Below are 18,936 nucleotides of genomic sequence, written 5' to 3' on the forward strand. Positions count from 1 at the left end.
TACTTCCCACCCCTAGTGCGCTGTCATATCCGGAACTACAAAAATATATTTATTTTTGTTGCGCCGGAGTGTACCTGGCAGTAATCAGGCAGTGCCATGCCAGGTTAGTGCATGAGCCCTTACTGCCACCTCAATGGGTGGCGGTAAGTGCTCCCCCCCCCCCCACACACAAAATTGATGCGTGACAAGAGTGTTACTTGCTGCACGGCCAATTTGTGCAGGAAAGAGAGACTTCCCTTTTACCCACTGCATTAAAAAGGGGCCTCAGCGCACATGAAAAACACACATCAACGCCAGTGCAGGCCCCCTTTTGCTGCAGCTTAGTAAAAGGGGCCCTTAATGTCATGTTCCAAAATTGCCAGATGTTTGCAGTGCTCTCTCTTAAGAGGCAGCTTTTCTGCTGTTAACAATTCAATTTTATAAGTGAGGCAGACCATAAAGTGAAGTCAAGCAATGATTTGTCTTTTCCAATGAATCAGTATAACCTTGATCACAATAGATATTGAAGATATTAAAGACCTTTGAATCTGATTTGGAGAAAGAAGGACTGAAGCCTAAAGTTCACCAAACAATTATACAATACAATACAGTCACATTTATTTTAAAGATTGTCAGTATCCGACTCTATTCCCAAAAAGGTTTTAACTTTGGAAACAACAGTAACATATGGGGAAGAGTACTAGCTATGGTTAGAAATAACCAATACTGTCTTTTGTAACTTTAGCTACTTTGACAGGTGTCCACCTAGCTCTATGTTCTAAAAAATACAGTGTCTGAGAAAGGAGGCTGATTATATCATCTAGGAAACTGCTGTGGAATAAAATGTATATAAAATTACTCCTATAGGGGGTAATTCTATAAGGAGCTGCCTAGTTGTAGGTGGCGAGGCCCGTAAAATGGCAGTATGGCCAACAGTATCATGAGATATGCTTACTACAGTCTTTTGTTTCATATGTGTTGTTTTGATGTTATGTATTTTTATTATGTTTGACTGTACTCAGATTAGTTTTTTGAAGGGGGAATATAAATTAAGTAAATACATTTCCGCAGAAAAGTGGCCCCTCACATGTGTAGAATACCAACTAGTGGAAAAATACATACCATAATCTGATGTCATGTACTTTGCAGGTGGGGCATGTGCCTGAGCAGCGTTTGGGTGGAATGTGGGCAAAGAGATATGCATGTAAATTACTGAATACTAAAGTTTGCACAGGTGGCAGCTCACATTTACATCAGCTATAGGGCTTGCATAAGTGATTGCACCTTGTATTTAAGCACATTTTCAACCACTCACACTAGTATTTTCTATAGGAAAGTAGGCACCTACTTTTCCTTAGAATAGACTTGAAATAGCAGCCATAACATTTAGTAGGCACCTGTTAGAGAATTATCTTCCTACTTTCCTTTATAGAATACTAGCTTATCGGGAGAAATATGCACCTATAGTTTAAGTGTGAGCACTGACCCCAGCCATAATGCTAGCTTTCTGTACTCACTCCTAAATGGCAGAGATGCATGTGTAATGGACATGTGTAAGTTCCATCCAGACTCACCTATGCGTGTGCTCACTGCCCAATATGTGCTATGTAATATATGCACATATTTACAAATAGTGCTTAGGTGGCTTTTTGGCATTTATGCACAGATGTGCACACATACACGTCTATGCCATTATTCTAATAATTTTCACGCATAACTGGTGTGTAAATGTAAGTACCCACTTTATATAATTACCCCAGTAATGCCTAAGTTAACAGTGTATAATGTTAAATTAATAATAATAAAACAAAACAAATTCTACTGTCAGAACACTTATCATCAGGAGTTCTTCTGCAGTGAATGAAATGTTTCAAAGGCTGAACTTCCATAAGCGGGTTCTCTTTCCTTTTCTCCTGGCAAAAATTCCAGTCTGAATTGTCCAGGTCTGGAGCCAAATGATAGATAATCATGTTGACAGTCCTCATCTTCCAGTACAGTCATATTGGGGTTATAAACCCTGGGTGCATCATATAAGCCTCCTGATATCACCAGTGTATCGTCTGGTACAGAATACCTGTCAGCTGAAAAATTCAATAACAGAACAATGTTATCGCTGGAACGTTTGCAAATCCTATCAAAGAAGATGATTAGTACCTTTTTGTGGACTATAAATGAATAAATTTATAGACTTCTAACTTAAGCTGATTGATTTTCATTAACTATAGCTGATTTGAAGCTAACAGAACACAAAGTTGCCTATATTTAAGCACCAACTGTACATTTATGTTTATCGTATACTTCTGTTCACGTTGGGAAGTGTACTCTTCTACGTGTAAGTGGTAGAAGAACACTAAGGTGGGTATTTTAGATCTCTGTTCTTGTTTTGGACATTTGAAAACTAGCATTTACACATCTATATTGCATGGACATCCAAATCCCAATTTTACAAAGGCAGGATATGGACGTCTAACACTGAGGTACGTTCATATGGCAAAGGGGTGTGGTCTGGGTGTGTTTCGGGTGGGACTAAGGAGGCCCAAAATACAGAAGTCCAACTCTGATCACAGAAGAGGAAGACACATTCAAGTTTAAAAAGAGGAACATCTATATTTAGACCTGGTACTTTTTACATAACGCCTGTACGGTAAAGCCACATTGAGCCTGCAAACAGGTGGGAAAATGTGGGGTACAAATGCAACAAATAAATACATACATACATACATCCAGGTTATAGAAAGGTGCTCGGATTGAGCAGCTGTCCACTGGGGGGATTAAGGCACCAGACCGCCTTCCCCCCTCCATCTCCACTGAATGTGAAACTGGAAAGAGATACTAGCTCTATCACAGTTTCAGGTGGACTGGGAACCAAGGGACCCAAGTTCAAATCACACCAGCTTTTTTTTCTTTCAAATTGTGAGCCTTCCAAGGACAGAAAAATGACTACTGTATCTGAATATATAAGACACGTACGCTGAAGTGGTGTACATTCAGGTACAGTAGGTTTTTTTTTTGTTCCTGGAGGACTCACAATTTAAAAAAAAAATCACAAACAGCTGAAATGGGATTTGAACCTGGGTCCTTTGCATCTCAACCCACTACTCTTACTATTAGACTACCCCTCTGCTCTGCCCGGATGTCTGTGTGGCCATTTTATAACATGGATGGATAGATGTTCCTCTGCCTCCACATAGCCATCCATGTCCCAACCCCCCCCCCCCCCTCGGTTCATAATTTGGACATTTCTGTTTGTAAACTAGATGTTCATGCTGGACATAACTGCCAGGGGGTATTTACATGGGTAGGACAAAGTATTTATATCAACCATTAAGCATTATCGTTGGTTTAATATTAACATAGACGACACATCATGTTCATAAATCCCTAACCACATTTAGAATTACAATGGCTTTATCCTTCTTGAATAGATACTTCAGATAGATATCGGAGAACATTCTTTGTATTTTGCTTAATATAATCAAGGATACCCTTTACTATAGGTGTTTGTTTGATCTTTGTATTGTATTATTAGTTGATAATATACTTATAGTTGAATCAGCACATCACTTTGCATTGCTTCAAATGATATACTAGTCTACAATTTATGTGCATCGATGGAGAATTTGTTCTCTTTTTATTTACCGTTTGTATTTACAGATTTTAACATGATACATATTTTTAGAATATAGAGATAACGACTTCACTAACTTTTTTGTGTGCTCATCACCTTTCTGTCTTAAATCACCAATAGGAGGCAGACTAAGATATAGTTTTAATATTCACAATATTACACTATGTCTTTCCTATAACACAACACAGAGGGGCGCAACAGACGCTATATAGAGATAGCCTTGAGCTCAAACGTTAGTTTTTTCCTTTAGCATGTTGCGTGCAATAGCATTCTCATGTGTTAACGATGCACTAATAATTTCCTATCATTGAGAAACACGGACTCTGGAACTTTATTAACCTTTGAAGTGGCACAAATAGTGACGTCACTGTATACATTATACGAGTGCTTTAAATACCATGTAGCAATGTAATAGTCGGTTTTGTGAATCTTCAGACAAAGACTAACAGTCACTGTGCCCTGAGAAAGGCAAGGACAAATCAAACTTGGGTACACATATAAAGTATCACATACCATGTAAAATGAGTTTATCTTGTTGGAAAGACTGGATGGACCGTTCAGGTCTTTATCTGCCGTCATTTACTATGTTACTATATTAGTCTAGAAGAAATTTCTAACGGTAAGAAGGTCCCCCTGCAATCCTATGGACTATTTGTTTTGGTGTACAACATTTCATGGGTTCTACCATTTATCGGTTAAACAGCGCTATTACTTACACTAGTAATGTAATAAGTTTTTCCGTGGAGCACTTCATTCTATATTCCATCGGTAATTTGTGATGTCTATTCCTTTTAGCTCTCTTTAGTGCTTGACAAGTGCGTGTAACGGTACTCACAGTTTCCCGTACCCTATCAGTAAGTAAACGTTTTTTTACGTACCCTATCAGTAAGTAAACTTATAACATATTTGTAACAATATTTAGCTACATTGTGCAATAATTTTCGACTATGTTCATTGGCTTAATAGAGAACTTTTCTTTACAACCCCTCTGTGAGAAAAGTGACTAGCGTTGGAGTGGAGGAGTAGCCTAGTGGTTAGTACAGTGGACTTTGATCCTGGGGAACTGAGTTCGATTCCCACTGCAGCTCCTTATGACTCTGGGCAAGTGACTTAACCCTCCATTGCCCCTGGTATAAAATAAGTACCTGAATATATGTAATCCACTTTGAATTTAGTTGCAAAAACCTCAGAAAGGCAGTATATCAAGTCCCATTTCCCTTTATTTATAGTACATTTCTACCCCACATTTTCCCACACACACATAGATAATATCATCATGTTTTTATTTATAATAATTTTACAAACTTTATACAAGCCATACACTTGTCATTCAGAAACACAGTAGAAGCCAAAGCAAATAGAAGAAACATCTTATTTCAAAGTAAAGTCAACTTTCTTAGACCACCATTAATTAAGAGGCGTGGCCAGATCATAGGAGATTATTCATAAGTAATACAAAATATAGACATAAAGGCTACGTTTGATTACCTAACCTATATTACTATTTCCAACATTATTTTAACTTTTTTAAATCTAGAAAAACTTTTCATTGCTCTGGGGAATAAAAAATGTATTTCGTCTCTCCAAATCGGACCAAACATTTACATGGGTAAGCAAGGAAAAAAATTCCCCCTAATTTCAATGTTTCCTGTTTCATAGCCAAAAACATTTTTCTCCGTTCTTGAGTTAATTTAGTAACATCTGGATAAATCCAAATTTTTTTCTCCTCCAAAGAAAACATTTGAGTATTTAAAGTAAAGCCTTAAAATGGCACTGATCTCTTGTTCAAACACAAAAGAAACTAGGAGCATGGCTCTCTCTGAAACACGTTCTACCGATTGTTCCAAAATGGCAGATATACTGTTCAAGTCAATATTTATATCTTCTCCGCCTCCGCCTTCTCCTTCTTTCTTCCTTGAACTCTTGGGCAGATAGAAAATCTTATTGATAGGAGGAATAGTGTCCTGTGGTATTTTCAAGTTTTCAACCAAATATCTTCTAAATAAATCCATAGGCAGAGTCCCAGGGACTTTAGGAAAATTCAGAAGGCGAAGATTCAAACGCCTATTAAAATTCTCTATCTGCTCTATCCTTTTATGGAGAGCCAGTTTATCTTTAACCGTAGTAAACTTGAAATCCTGAAGCTGTTTCACTTATTTTGAATTTGCTTGACCCGAGTGGAGAGATCTTCTTTCACTGACTCAACTGTCTTAATCAGATCTTCAAACTTAAGATACAAAGCTGTTAGCTCACCTGAGGATTTCTTAAGAGTTGTGTCCATCTTATTGAGCATCATCCAGATATTTCCAAGATTCACTTCCACAGATGTATCCGAGACTCCGGTCATTCTCCGGGCTTTTTCGCTGTGACGCTGGACCCTCACCAGAGACCCTGCACGCCACCCTTCCGGAAGCGTGCAAGCTATCTCCAAGCAAAGCAGCCGACACCGGGCACGGAGGAATGATGGAAGCAGAGGGGGGAGAAAGAGATGTTCCATGTCCCAACAGAGGTTTAGCTCCTCTGATTTCCTCCGCAGCAGGACTCACCTCCCTCGACTCACATGGAGAGGCTCCAGCGAGGAAACGATCCAATCTTTGCTGGATTGGGGACGACGTTGAAGTAGGCAGGGGAACAAACCTCACGGTCCCTTTTCTCTTCGTATGGGGCATATTTCAAAGGTAGGTAAACCAGGAAAAACCCAGCAAAAGATCAGCGTCTCACACACCACCCGGATCACACCGTCATCTTGTCACGCCGAAACATCCCCTATCATTATGTTTTTAATAATGAGCTTATTGATAGATTTTCGTAGTGTTTATAATGTCCTCAGATAGATGTTACAGATCCTACATCTCTCTCTCTCTCTCTCCACACCCAGGATCAGTGGTCTGCTCAGGAGAGACAGCACCACGTCAATCTCCTACAGATCAGAGATACCTGGAACACTCTAAAGGTTTTCAGAGATTGGCTGATGAACCAAATTATCTTGATTCAAGCAATTAGGTTGCAATGTTTTCAGATTGGCTGATGAACCACATTGAGCCTGCAAATAGGTGGGAAAATGTGGGGTGCAAATGCAACAAATAAATAAATCTTGATCCAAACAATCAGATTGCAATGTACTAAAGTAGCAAGCAGAGAGGCATGGGCTTGTACCTCCTGAATCAGGACATGCTCAGATTGTAGAGATAGACCATCTCACACAGGATGGTGCTCAGAGCAACCTACCTGGGGAAGACCAACTGTCTGGAGGACAGATTGAAGCAGATCATTCAATTGCACCAGTGGTCCTGTACATGGGCACTGCTCAGATGTTTCAAGAGTGAGGTACCCCCTTGACAGATGTTACCTCTGCTTCTGGAGCTAGCCTCAGAGCTCCTTGAGTGCTTTCTGACCCTCATCACTCAGAATGGAGGGGGGGATAGGATGAGGGGTGGTCCCTCTAACATCCCAACCTCCAGTCCGTAGCTTTCATGGCTTGGATATTGAGAGGATAGAGAGGGACTTCTTACATTTACGGGAGGGCATATCTCAGGTTCTGCTTGGTTGCAGGAGAGATTTTACTAGGAAGTCATACAGTTTCAAGTACAAGAAGTTTGCCATCTGGTTTGAAAGCAAGACCCAAGAACCTTTTTCCTGTCCTACACAAAAACTGCTTGAATACGTCCTATACCTGCAGGAATCGGGTCTCAAGACTCTGTAAGGTTCACCTCAGTGCAATTAGAGCTTATTATCACCGTGTGGAGTTTAAGCCCATCTATGCTCAACCTTTAGTTGTTCAGTCCATGAGGGGCTTGCTTTTACTAAAATCTCTCATCAAGTTCTCCACAGTGTCATGGGATCTCAGTGTTGTCCTTACCCAGCTGATGAAAGTTCCTTTTGAGCCACTTGATACCTGTCATTTGAACAAGGTTTTGTATTTGGAGACGGTCACTTCAGCTTCAGGGTCAGTGAACGCCAGGCATTAGTAGCTAATCCACCTTATACAAAACTTAATAGCAGAATGGTTTTGTGTACACATCCCAAGTTCCATTGTACGATAGTGTCAGAGTTCCACCTTAACCAATTCATTATTCTGCCAACATTTTTCCCAAGACCACATGCCCATCAAGGTGAAAGTGCACTGCACATTTTACTGTAAGAGGTCTTCTATCTAGAGTAGACTAAAGCCCATAGAAGGTCTACTCAGTTTTTTGTTTCCTTTGACCCCCAACAAGATAGAGGGTTCCATTAGTTAACGCACTCTTTCGAACTGGCTTACAGACTGCATCTCTTTTACTTATGCCCAAGCTGGGCTGACTCTGGAGGGTCATGTCATGGCTCACAGTGACAGCAGGAGCGTTACAAGCCACAAATGTGCTCTGTGCAACATGCCCCCAAGTGCGCTTGTCACACTTCCGTATCAGTGAGGGAAGCCAATGCACGTGGCACAATTTTGGCACCCTGGCTTCCCTTGCATCCTATGTGGCCACACCAGCTGTACACAGCTAGCTGTGGCCTCAAGTGTCAGAGCCATGGCTGTGTCAGTAGCCTCCTTGGGGTAAGTCTCCATAGAGAAGATCTGAAGGGCTGCAACAAGGTCTTCAGTCTACACATTCACTCACATCTCACTACTCTCTAGAGCAAGAATCCTGATATGACAGCTGGTTTGATCACACAGTCCTCCAGAATTTATTTGGAGTCTAGAAACTAATTCCACCCCCCACCCAAGGCCCATTTGTTTCTGCTCCAGGCTGTCAAAAGAAAAAATAGAAGTGATGTCATTCAATTTGATCAAGGGTCTTGCCTGTTGCTGACCTCTGCTGTGTTTCCCCTTTTTTTTCTTTTCAGATAGCCTGCTAGCCAGGGATTCTTGCCAATAAGAATATGTTCATCCTATTTGTCCTCGGACAAAGTAAAGTTACTCACCTGTTGCAGGTGTTCTTCAAGGATAGCAGGATGAATATTCTTACTGCCCCACCCACGTCTCCATGGAGTTGAATTCTATCAACTATTGTATTAGACTGAGTTGGCCCTGCGCAATGACAGCAGGCAGGAAGATGCGTGCATGCATGGTGAGATGCTCCTCAATGCTTCTAGAAAGAACGCTGGGGAGCACTTACTGTGCCAAGCTCCGTCAGATGACATCACCTATCAGTGAGAACATTCATCCTGCTGTCCTCAGAGAACACCTGCTACAGGTAAGTAGCTTCTCTTTTTACCTCACTGGTTATTGTTGTTGTTCTATGCATACCTTTCCTTGTGTTTTTCCCCATGAATTTAATGATAATTTGATGCTGGTTTGTTTCCAGACTTTTGCTTGGATTTCTAAACCACTATGATGGTTATTGTGCTTGAATAACTGTAAACCAGTGTTCAAATAAATGTTAGGGCACAGGATACTGTAGTGCTTTCACCGCATATCTTAAAGTGGGGCACACACAGACCATGCGATTCTATTTCCCTGGCAGTAGAAAAATGACCTTTTATTTTTAAAGAACAAGACAATTAGGCCTGGGGGAGCACAAGATCTTCCTAGGATGTCTTACTGCTTTACAATATAAAACTTTGCCACTATTTCTGCCAATGTGTGCTCTGCTTCCACAGACTACAAAAATCTCCAAATATGAGAGGGTTAATGTATTTTAAATCCAAACATTTTTTTTGCTGTGAAACTGGGAGGTGGTATTATTTTTTCCCTGTGTTCAGAACACGAAGCAATTATCTCTTTGCTTCACCTATCAAAGGGAGCTTTGGGAATGGAGACTCCTGGGTCTGTCACTCATTTTGCAGAGGCACCTTAAGAGACTGATTTACTTGTTTCTTTGACCAAAGACATAGAATATGAAAAAGGCCTTAGTAAATCAGTTTCTAAAGAAGCTACTGCTGATCTGGGAGGGGGGATTTCTGCCTGCCTTTCCCTTGCAATCATTGCTTTGGCGTTGATTGCCTTGCTGAAGCCAGCCTGTGTTTGGGCGCTTGTGTTACATGGGAGTTTAGCCTTTCTCCTCGTGTTTGCTGTTTGTGTGTGTGTGTGTGTGTTGGGTATTCCCAGCATTTATTTTTTATTACATTTGTACCCCGCGCTTTCCCACTCATGGCAGGCTCAATGCGTCTTACATGGGGCAATAGAGGGTTAAGTGACTTGCCCAGAGTCACAAGGAGCTGCCTGTGCCTGAAGTGGGAATTGAACTCAGTTCCTCAGTTCCCCAGGACCAAAGTCCACCACCCTAACCACTAGGCCACTGCTGATTGCCTCACTTCCCTCACCTGGTTCGCTTCTTCTGCTCTAATGTTGTGCTATCTGGGGTAAGCTGTTGCCTTGAATCATTTCAGTTTATTTGTTTAGCTTTCTCTCCTTCGGTGTTCCCTTGCTTGTGCTGAGCTGCTGCTCTGCTCCCTGTGGTTCTGCCTTCCCTTGTCCTTGTATTTTTGCTCCTGTTTGTTCAGTTCTCTTTGTTTGCTGTAGCTGTCTCCTGTGTGTGGAGAGCAGCGCTCCTGTTCTGGTCTGTGCGTGTCAAGGCAGCTTCCTCTGTTTATTTACTCTCTCCTTATCTTGTCTGCAGATTGCTCTGCCCTGTTCTTTCCCTTTAGCAGTTCCTTTTTTCCCTTGGGGGTTGTGGGGCCAGTTTGTGTATTCCTTAGATAGTTATCCCTTTTCCTTTGTGTGCTGTAAGTACAGCCTTGTTCCCTTGTGTGCTGTGTTGTTTCAGCCTAGAGTATATCCCTATAGTTGGTTTCCTTTTTCCCTGAGTGCTGTATTGTTTCAGCCTAGAGTATATTCCTATAGTTGGTTTCCTTTTTCCCTGAGTGCTGTATTGTTTCAGCCTAGAGTATATTCCTATAGTTGGTTTCCTTTTCCCTGAGTGCTGTGCTGTTTAAGCCTAGAGTGTTTCTTTCTGGGGCTTCCCGTATTCTTGTTCGCCTGTGGCACAGCTTTGTTTTCCCCGTAGAGGCTTCTGCCTCTCACCCTTTTCTCTGTGGCTTTACCCTGCACTGTGTGCACTGCAGTTCCGTGTGGAACCCTTGTTATTCTTTCCCCCTTCCCAGAGTGTGACTCTGTTCCCGGTTGGCCGTGAGGCCCGCTTGCTTGGTCTCTGCGTGAGTGGGTTCCCGATAGGCCGTGAGGCCCACCTGAATGCTCTATCTTCCCCTTTCTGGTGGTGCCTGTTGGTTATTGTGAGTGTGCGGGGTTTGGTGGCTGGGGTGGTGCATAGGGCCTGTTCGGTCCACCCTAGGCCTTGGCCTAAATTCTATACTAGGCCTCAGTCTGGGCTCAAGGGGTCACGTCCAGAATAACAGGAGCCTTGCTAGACATGACTCAAGCAACTGCCTTTCTTTCGCAGCTAAGGAAATCCACTTTGATTTTGGTGAACAGCAAGTATCAGTTGGTCAAATGTTGAGGCATAAGGCTTCAATAGTTCACATCTCCCTGACAGGACACCTCCATTTAAGGCAAGCTCTATGGGGAATCTCTAGGATGTCATATCTGCCACCAGTCCCCTATTTATATATCAAACACACATAGGGGCTCATTTTCAAAGGACTTAGAAGTTCCATAGTATTATGTAACTTTGTAAGTCAAAGGGCTCTGAAAACACACTTCATAGTATAATTTTGGCATTATGAACTTCTTTTTATATTTGAATACAAGTTTATCTCAAGACGAACCTGATTCATAGGAGGTGTCATGGAGTGGGTGATGAGAGTACTGTGACCTTCTCTTTCTGTATTTATTGAAACTGTATATAATAAGCATTACAACAACAATACCAAGGATGATGCTGAAAGCAATAGTCAGAATAACCTCAGAATTGTTCAGACGAATTTCGTTACCTACGAAAGAAACAGAAAATATAAAAGACTCATTATATTGTTTTCCTTCATCAGCTGTACAAGCAAATGTGAGATTACAGATCCAAAAAAGTAATTCTAAGTAGTGTTAATCTCAGTTTCATGTTCTAATTCCTCTAATAAACTGCACTGACTGGGGAATTCTATATACGGCAACTAAAGTTACACACACAAATCAGCTCACATTGCTGATTTGTGCGGATAATGTAATTGATTAATGAGCCAATCAGTGCCTGTAACTGGCCGCTAACAACCAATTATTGGCAATAATTGGTATTAATTGGGATTTATGCATGGATCGTATTCTATAACACTGTGCGTAAATCCTATCGCATGCAAATTCATGGGGGCATGGCCAGGGGCGTTTTGGGGGTGATCCCGGTGTGGTCCCAGAATTTACACGTATTGTTACAGAATAGACCTCATCGGTGCCTATCTTAGGCGTAGGCATAATTGCTGGCACCTTAAGTTAGTTGCTATTTATGCACTAAACACTATTCTATACAGGGTGTGGATCCTTTATAGAATAGCGCTCAACACTTACATTTTTCCATGCCATTTATAGAATGTAGTTCTAAGTGGGCAATGCTCCACCAGATAGTAAAGTGCACAGAACTGACTGCTGTTAGTGATCAATGTCACAGTAACATATAGAAGAAAAACAAGAAGAGTCAATCTCCGCACAACATGACAGGAGAAACCAAAAAAGCTTAGACGGCCAAACCTGTGGCTGTGTCTCCAGTCCACTTTTTTGGTTTCTTATAGCAACATATACAAACATAGTCTGTGATGATGAATAAAAAAACAATTGGCCCGTTTGATTCTTCCTCTGATGGGCATATAAATGACCATATGCAAACCAACACCAATCCAAGCCCTTTCCCCCCCATGTCTTTTACCTGATTTCTCAAACTTAAATGGTTACAAGAGCTGCCAAGTTACTCATTCCAGGAGGGAGACTTTTTGGCTGGTCCTGGTTTTAAACTTATATCCAAAAGCAGTGTCCATGATTATCCATTGAAATCAGTGCTGCAGGTCCCATAATGTCAGAAATCCAGGACTAGCCAAAGTGTCTCCTTCCTGGAATGGGTAATTTAGCAGCTCTGGGTTACTATTGCCAATGGGATTTATTCAGTAGGAACAGAACACAGACCTTCCTATTTACTTTTGCGACTTGGTGGTGGTGGTGTTGTGTGCACTAGAGCAACAGGCTTGAGTATTCTGTCAGTTGAGATATGACCATGATGTGGAGATGTGATGAACAGCCAGGGCCGCCGAAAGGAGGGGGGGCAGGGGGGACAAAATTCCCCAGGCCCGGGCCTCCAAGGGGGGCCCGGCGCCGCAGTCCCACCCGCCCTCCGTCGTCGACCGTCTGCCACCGGGCTGGGCCCCCTGCACTGAAATCACAGCGCCTCTCACCTCCGTGTGAAAGCGCTGCAGGCAGCAGCAGATCGCCTCCCTTCCGGCCTCCATCCCTCCCTGTGTCCTGCCCTCGTCTGACGTAACATCCGCGTCATTAATCTAGTAAACTGTCAGAGAAAGAAAGATAAACTGGAACAGCCATGGGAATACAAAAGGTATGGTAAAGAAGGATGCAAGTTCCATGATAAGAAGGAATAGAAAATAGCATTGACAGACCATGGAAGAGAAGTGCAGACCTACGTCTTGCAAGGTTCCGCGTTAGGAGTTACGGATCAAGAAAGGGATCTGGGTGTCGTCGTCGATGATACGCTGAAACCTTCTGCTCAGTGTGCTGCTGCGGCTAGGAAAGCGAATAGAATGTTGGGTGTTATTAGGAAGGGTATGGAGTCCAGGTGTGCGGATGTTATAATGCCGTTGTATCGCTCCATGGTGCGACCGCACCTGGAGTATTGTGTTCAGTACTGGTCTCCGTATCTCAAAAAAGATATAGTAGAATTGGAAAAGGTACAGCGAAGGGCGACGAAAATGATAGTGGGGATGGGACGACTTTCCTACGAAGAGAGGCTGAGAAGGCTAGGGCTTTTCAGCTTGGAGAAGAGACGGCTGAGGGGAGATATGATAGAAGTGTATAAAATAATGAGTGGAATGGATCGGGTGGATGTGAAGCGACTGTTCACGCTATCCAAAAATACTAGGACTAGAGGGCATGAGTTGAAGCTACAGTGTGGTAAATTTAAAACGAATCGGAGAAAATTTTTCTTCACCCAACGTGTAATTAGACTCTGGAATTCGTTGCCGGAGAACGTGGTACGGGCGGTTAGCTTGACGGAGTTTAAAAAGGGGTTGGATAGATTCCTAAAGGACAAGTCCATAGACCGCTATTAAATGGACTGGAAAAATTCCTCATTTTTAGGTATAACTTGTCTGGAATGTTTTTACGTTTGGGGAGCGTGCCAGGTGCCCTTGACCTGTCGGTGACAGGATGCTGGGCTAGATGGACCTTTGGTCTTTCCCAGTATGGCACTACTTATGTACTTATGTACTTATGTACTTATGACCAAGAAACAAACCCAACTGATGTTTTCCTTGAAAGAGTCTTTGAAGGCAACAGCCTAAGACTAAGGCACATCTATGAATGGAATACCATAACTATAATGGAAGTTTTAAGTTTCAAGTTTATTTATTTACTGATATACTGCCTACGAGCATACTATCTAAGCAGTTAACAACAGTTGCTAATAGTAAAACGTAGACAAGAACTACAAATTTGATAGGAAAAAGACAGGAAGAAAAGTCCCAGAGGAGTTGAGTATCCAGAGAAGGAAATATAGGAAGAAAGCTATCTGGGGAAAAAACCATTGTACTTCTCTATCTACATGCTTGGCAACCAAGGAAAATTAAGAGGCACTCTTCACTAAGAGTAAAAAAGGGAGAGAATTCAGAATAGCTATTGACTAACCTAGTGTCAGAGAGTGCTCTATTCAGACACGAAAACCCAAATGTCATTGTATGAGCAAGAAGGGCCCTGAGACAAGAGACAGACAGGTCAACCCATGATGGGAGCCTATTAGCCTGAGAATAAAACCACAATATTAGAGACTTCCTGCAGTTGTATAAAAGCAGTGGCTAATGCCAGTGCTATTCAGTTAGCTGCGCAAAACAGCTAGAATGCAGAATCGCAAAACGTAGGTAGCTTGTATAGCCTAAATAGTTGTGCAGAATAGATGAGGCACCAAACCCAGCCATGCACCATAAGCAAATACATCAAGAAAAGTTACACATGTAACAGCAGTAGCTAGAGATATAGACGTAGTTGCCAAAACTGGAGACATCCAGGCTGCAGTTAGAGGTGGTTCTGCAGCTGTATCCGTACAGGCATCCACAGTAGCTGTTGCCATATAATTAGCAATAGCTGGTGCTATACAGGCTGCTGTGGTGGCCGGCGCCAAAGAGGCGGCTGCGGTGATTGGTACTATACAGGCAACAGAGTGATAGAAGTAGCTATGGGAACTGGTGACCCACAGGTGACCACTGCCTCTGAAGCCATACACTTGAAGGCTGCAGCTGAAGCCATATCTGCAGATGCTGCATACAATATTTATTTTTATTTATTTACTGAGATTTATATGATATAACATGTACTTGCCATAGCTGACATATGTGTGGATGCTGACTCTGATGCTCCACTTATGGTTGCCACAGCCAATAACATGCAGTCCTGCTGTCTGGAAAGCCAATTGTGGAACGCATTACCAAAAGCCGTGAAAACAACGTACCACCACCTAAACTTCCGGAAATCACTAAAAACCAACCTGTTCAAAAAGGCATACCCTACCGACCCAACCTAAGTACCTAAACCCTGCAACACAACAAAACCAAAGCTTGTTATAGACTTTGCATAAGTCTTCCTCTCTACGATTCCTAATCTCTCTATATAAAAGGCAAAACCAACGTTCTATGAAGCCTCCAGCCGGAAGTGTGAAGGGGGCGAGATATCCGGTTTCCCTATGAGTGTCTGCCCCGCCCTCTCTGTAACACAGTCAGTGAAGGAAAACAGCAGAGCACGAAATCAAATCGCTGGCTCTGTAACAGTGAAGGACTCAGAGGGGGGAGGGGAGAGAGGCCAGAGGGCAGGGACACACACTCCCACATGCACACAGAAGAAAACATTGCTAGCCCCCGTTTCATTTGCATCAGAAACGGGGCTTTTTTACTAGTGTGTCTATAACACATGAACCTTAATCAACCACAACAACTCTTTGTATCCGTCTCTCTACCGGAGATGGCGAACGCCTCTACGGTACAATGAAAGCCACATTGAGCCTGCAAATAGGTGGGAAAATGTGGGATACAAATGTAACAAATAAATAAAATCTAAATGTTCATCCAATGTGCCACAGACTGCTGGAATATCTGATGCCATAGATTTGAAACTGCCATACACTTCCAAAACTGGGCCATACAAACAGTTGTTGGTATTGCACTATACAGATAGCTAGTGCCATACCTGCTGCTGTAGCAGTTGCACATACAGGGTGACAGAGTAGCCATACTACACAGCTGGCTACTATAACAGCAATATATAACTGACATGAACAGTAGGACAAGTAGGTGACTGCTGAAGGTAAAGAAGAAATTCGGTCGTCATTTTAGCCACACCGCACAGCTGAATGTGCAACAGTATAAGGCAGATAGCGGTCGCATCTGTGAAATAGCAGTACTGTGCAACCCATATGGATGTCGCAGGCACAGAAAATAAGTGACTGCTGAGTAGCACTGGTAGTTGTTGCAACTATGGAACTAGCATGTTATTTCAGGTAAGCAAACAGTGACTGTTGCAACTACACAAAAGAGGTGATGGCAGCAGGAGTAGCACAGGTAGATGCTGCAGGACAGCTAGACTGGATGCCGCTTTAGAAGAGCAATACAGGATGCTGCTGTGACGGGAGCAACCCAGCGGAGTGCTGCAATTGGGTAGCAGAAGTGGTTGCTGGAACAGGAGAGCAACCCAGAATAATGCTGTAATAGTACAATACAGGTGGCTATCGCCATCGTGCAAACAAGGTGGTTGGTGCCATCCTGTGCAACACAAGTGGTTGCCACCATACCATGCAACACAGGTGGCTGCCGCCATCCCATGCAACACAGCTGAACGTCACTGTGCAATACCAGTGGGTGCAGTTAGTGTGCAATACAGGTGCCAGTGCATGCAAGTGTGTAACCCAGGTGGTTAGAGCAAATTTGCAAACCAGGTAGACAATTGCACAAATGGGCTATAAAGTCCAGGAAGATATAGAAGGAACTGTGCATTATGCCCCGGATTCTATATATGGCAACTAAAATTGCTTATGCAAATCAGCACACATTGCAAATTTGCGCATGCAACTCAATTAATGAGCGAATCGGCACCAACTGGCTAACAACCAGTTATTGGTTTTAATTGGGATTTATGCACAGATCGCATCCTATAATGATGTATTGTGTAAATCCTAGGATGTGTACTTTTTGGAGCCATGATTAGAAGGTGTTTTAGGGGCATTCCTATGAATTATATGCATTCTTATAGAAAATGCCCAATCTGCAACTCAAGTTAGGTGCAGATTAGATATAATTGTCACATTTTCAAAAAGCAGGAACTAGGTTTGTGAGCCCTTGGGCTACTGCCGAGAAGCAGCAGTGGCAGGCAAAACCACCCCACACAGGGATAAGGCAGAACTGTGACAGGGACAGCTGGACTTCACCTGCACTTGACCACCGTTCCTCAGGAGTTGAGCCCCTGGATGCAGGTGGCCGGCAGGACTTACCGGACAGGGCAGGAACTGGAAACCAGCAGGACACACTCAGGGACTAGAGCACACAGGGAGGCTAGGCAGAATACTAGACTAGGACTCTCAGACAGACAAGGGACAGAACTGAAAGCTGCAAGCAGCCACTGAAACAGGGAACAAACACTGGTAGACAAGAAACAGAACTGAAAGCTGCAAGCAGCCACTGAAACAGGGAAAAAACACTGATAGATAAGAGACAGAACTGAAAGCTGCCAGGCAGCCACTGAACAAGAACACAGACAAACAGAAACTAAACACAAAAGACAGACAAGGAACAAGTCTAGGAAACAAACAATCCTAAGCTAAACTACCCACAGACTAACTAGCATCAGACAAGGAACTAGAATAAAACCAAGCTAGGCAGAAGTGCAACAAGTACCAACAAACCAGGGCCTTAGGCAATGCAAAGGCAAAGCAGAGAGTTTCCAATGGCTAATAAGCCCAGCAGCAGCTATTAGATTGTAAGCTCTTTGAGCAGGGACTGTCTTCTTCTATGTTTGTGCAGCGCTGCATATGCCTTGTAGCGCTATAGAAATGCTAAATAGTAGTAGTAGTAGTAGCAGCTGAGATTCACTGCAGCAATCACCAGGCAGCTACGGGTGCTGTGCAGGCTCAAACAAGACAAGCAAGTCTGGCAGGCTGGAAGATCGGACTGGACTACGCTGAAGTCTGGAACGGCACACAGACAATCCAATGCAGCCACCAGGCCTGGCCACCCGGGGGCGAGATGACTGAGAGCCTAAAACCAGGGCACGACCGTGACACAATTCTATAAAATGCAGATACCCTTTATAAAATACCATTCAACGTATATTTTTGCGCCAATTTTTTTTTTGCATGGTTTACTGAATCTAGTCCTATATGTGGAAGTGAACCACAGCTGAATGTAAAAAAAAAACTGCAATTGGGCCAGCTCCAAATCATCAGTGGCTACCAAACCTCTTCAGCTGCACAATTTCCATAACTGAAAAAAAATTGCAGTTATCCTGAATCTGGCAAATCAGATGAGTAACTTGTGTAGAAACAGAATGTGCCCATCAAATTTGGTAGAACACAGCCAAATAAACTGAGTACCTTTAGCATGGGGCCTAGAGTAGCTGACTAGATTAAAAATTGGTTGAATGCAAAAGACAGAGGGTAGTGGTAAATGGAGCTTGTTCTGAAGATAGGGATGTTATCAGTGGAGTACTGCAAGGATTGGTCCTAGGGCTGGCTCTTTTATTTTTTTGTTACATTTGTACCCCGCGCTTTCCCACTCATGGCAGGCTCAATGCGGCTTACATGGGGCAATGGAGGGTTAAGTGACTTGCCCAGAGTCACAAGGAGCTGCCTGTGCCTGAAGTGGGAATCAAACTCAGTTTCTCGGTTCCCGAGGACCAAAGTCCACCACCCTAACCACTAGGCCACTCCTCCACTGTTGCTACTATTTGAGATTCTACATGGAATGTTGCTATTCCACTAGCAACATTCCATGTAGAAGTCGGCCCTTGCAGATCACCAATGTGGCCGCGCAGGCTTCTGCTTCTGTGCGTCTGATGTCCTACACGTACATGCAGGACGTCAGACTCACAGAAACAGAAGCCTGCGCAGCCTTCAACATGGAATGTTGCTAGTGGAATAGCAACATTCCATGTAGAATCTCCAATAGTAGCAACATTCCATGTAGAATCTCCAATAGTATCTATTTTATTTTGTTACATTTGTACCCTGCGCTTTCCCACTCATGGCAGGCTCAATGCGGCTTAC

The 18,936-nt window shown here is 42.9% G+C and overlaps 1 protein-coding gene across 1 annotated transcript in view; it reads right to left on the bottom strand.

Moving 5' to 3' along the window:
- Positions 1-273: 273 nt before the first annotated feature.
- The window catches only part of LOC115481337, a 45,801-nt gene continuing 27,138 nt past the window's right edge, over positions 274-18,936 (bottom strand). The window contains exons 3-4 of the mRNA XM_030220393.1: positions 11,258-11,422; positions 274-2,060 (exon numbers count right to left, since the gene is read on the bottom strand). Of these exons, the coding sequence (XP_030076253.1) occupies positions 1,819-2,060; positions 11,258-11,422 (407 nt within the window). The 3' untranslated portion in view covers positions 274-1,818. The remainder of the gene's footprint in view (positions 2,061-11,257; positions 11,423-18,936) is intronic.

Source organism: Microcaecilia unicolor, chromosome 12, assembly GCF_901765095.1.
Source record: "Microcaecilia unicolor chromosome 12, aMicUni1.1, whole genome shotgun sequence".
Lineage (NCBI taxonomy): Eukaryota > Metazoa > Chordata > Amphibia > Gymnophiona > Siphonopidae > Microcaecilia > Microcaecilia unicolor.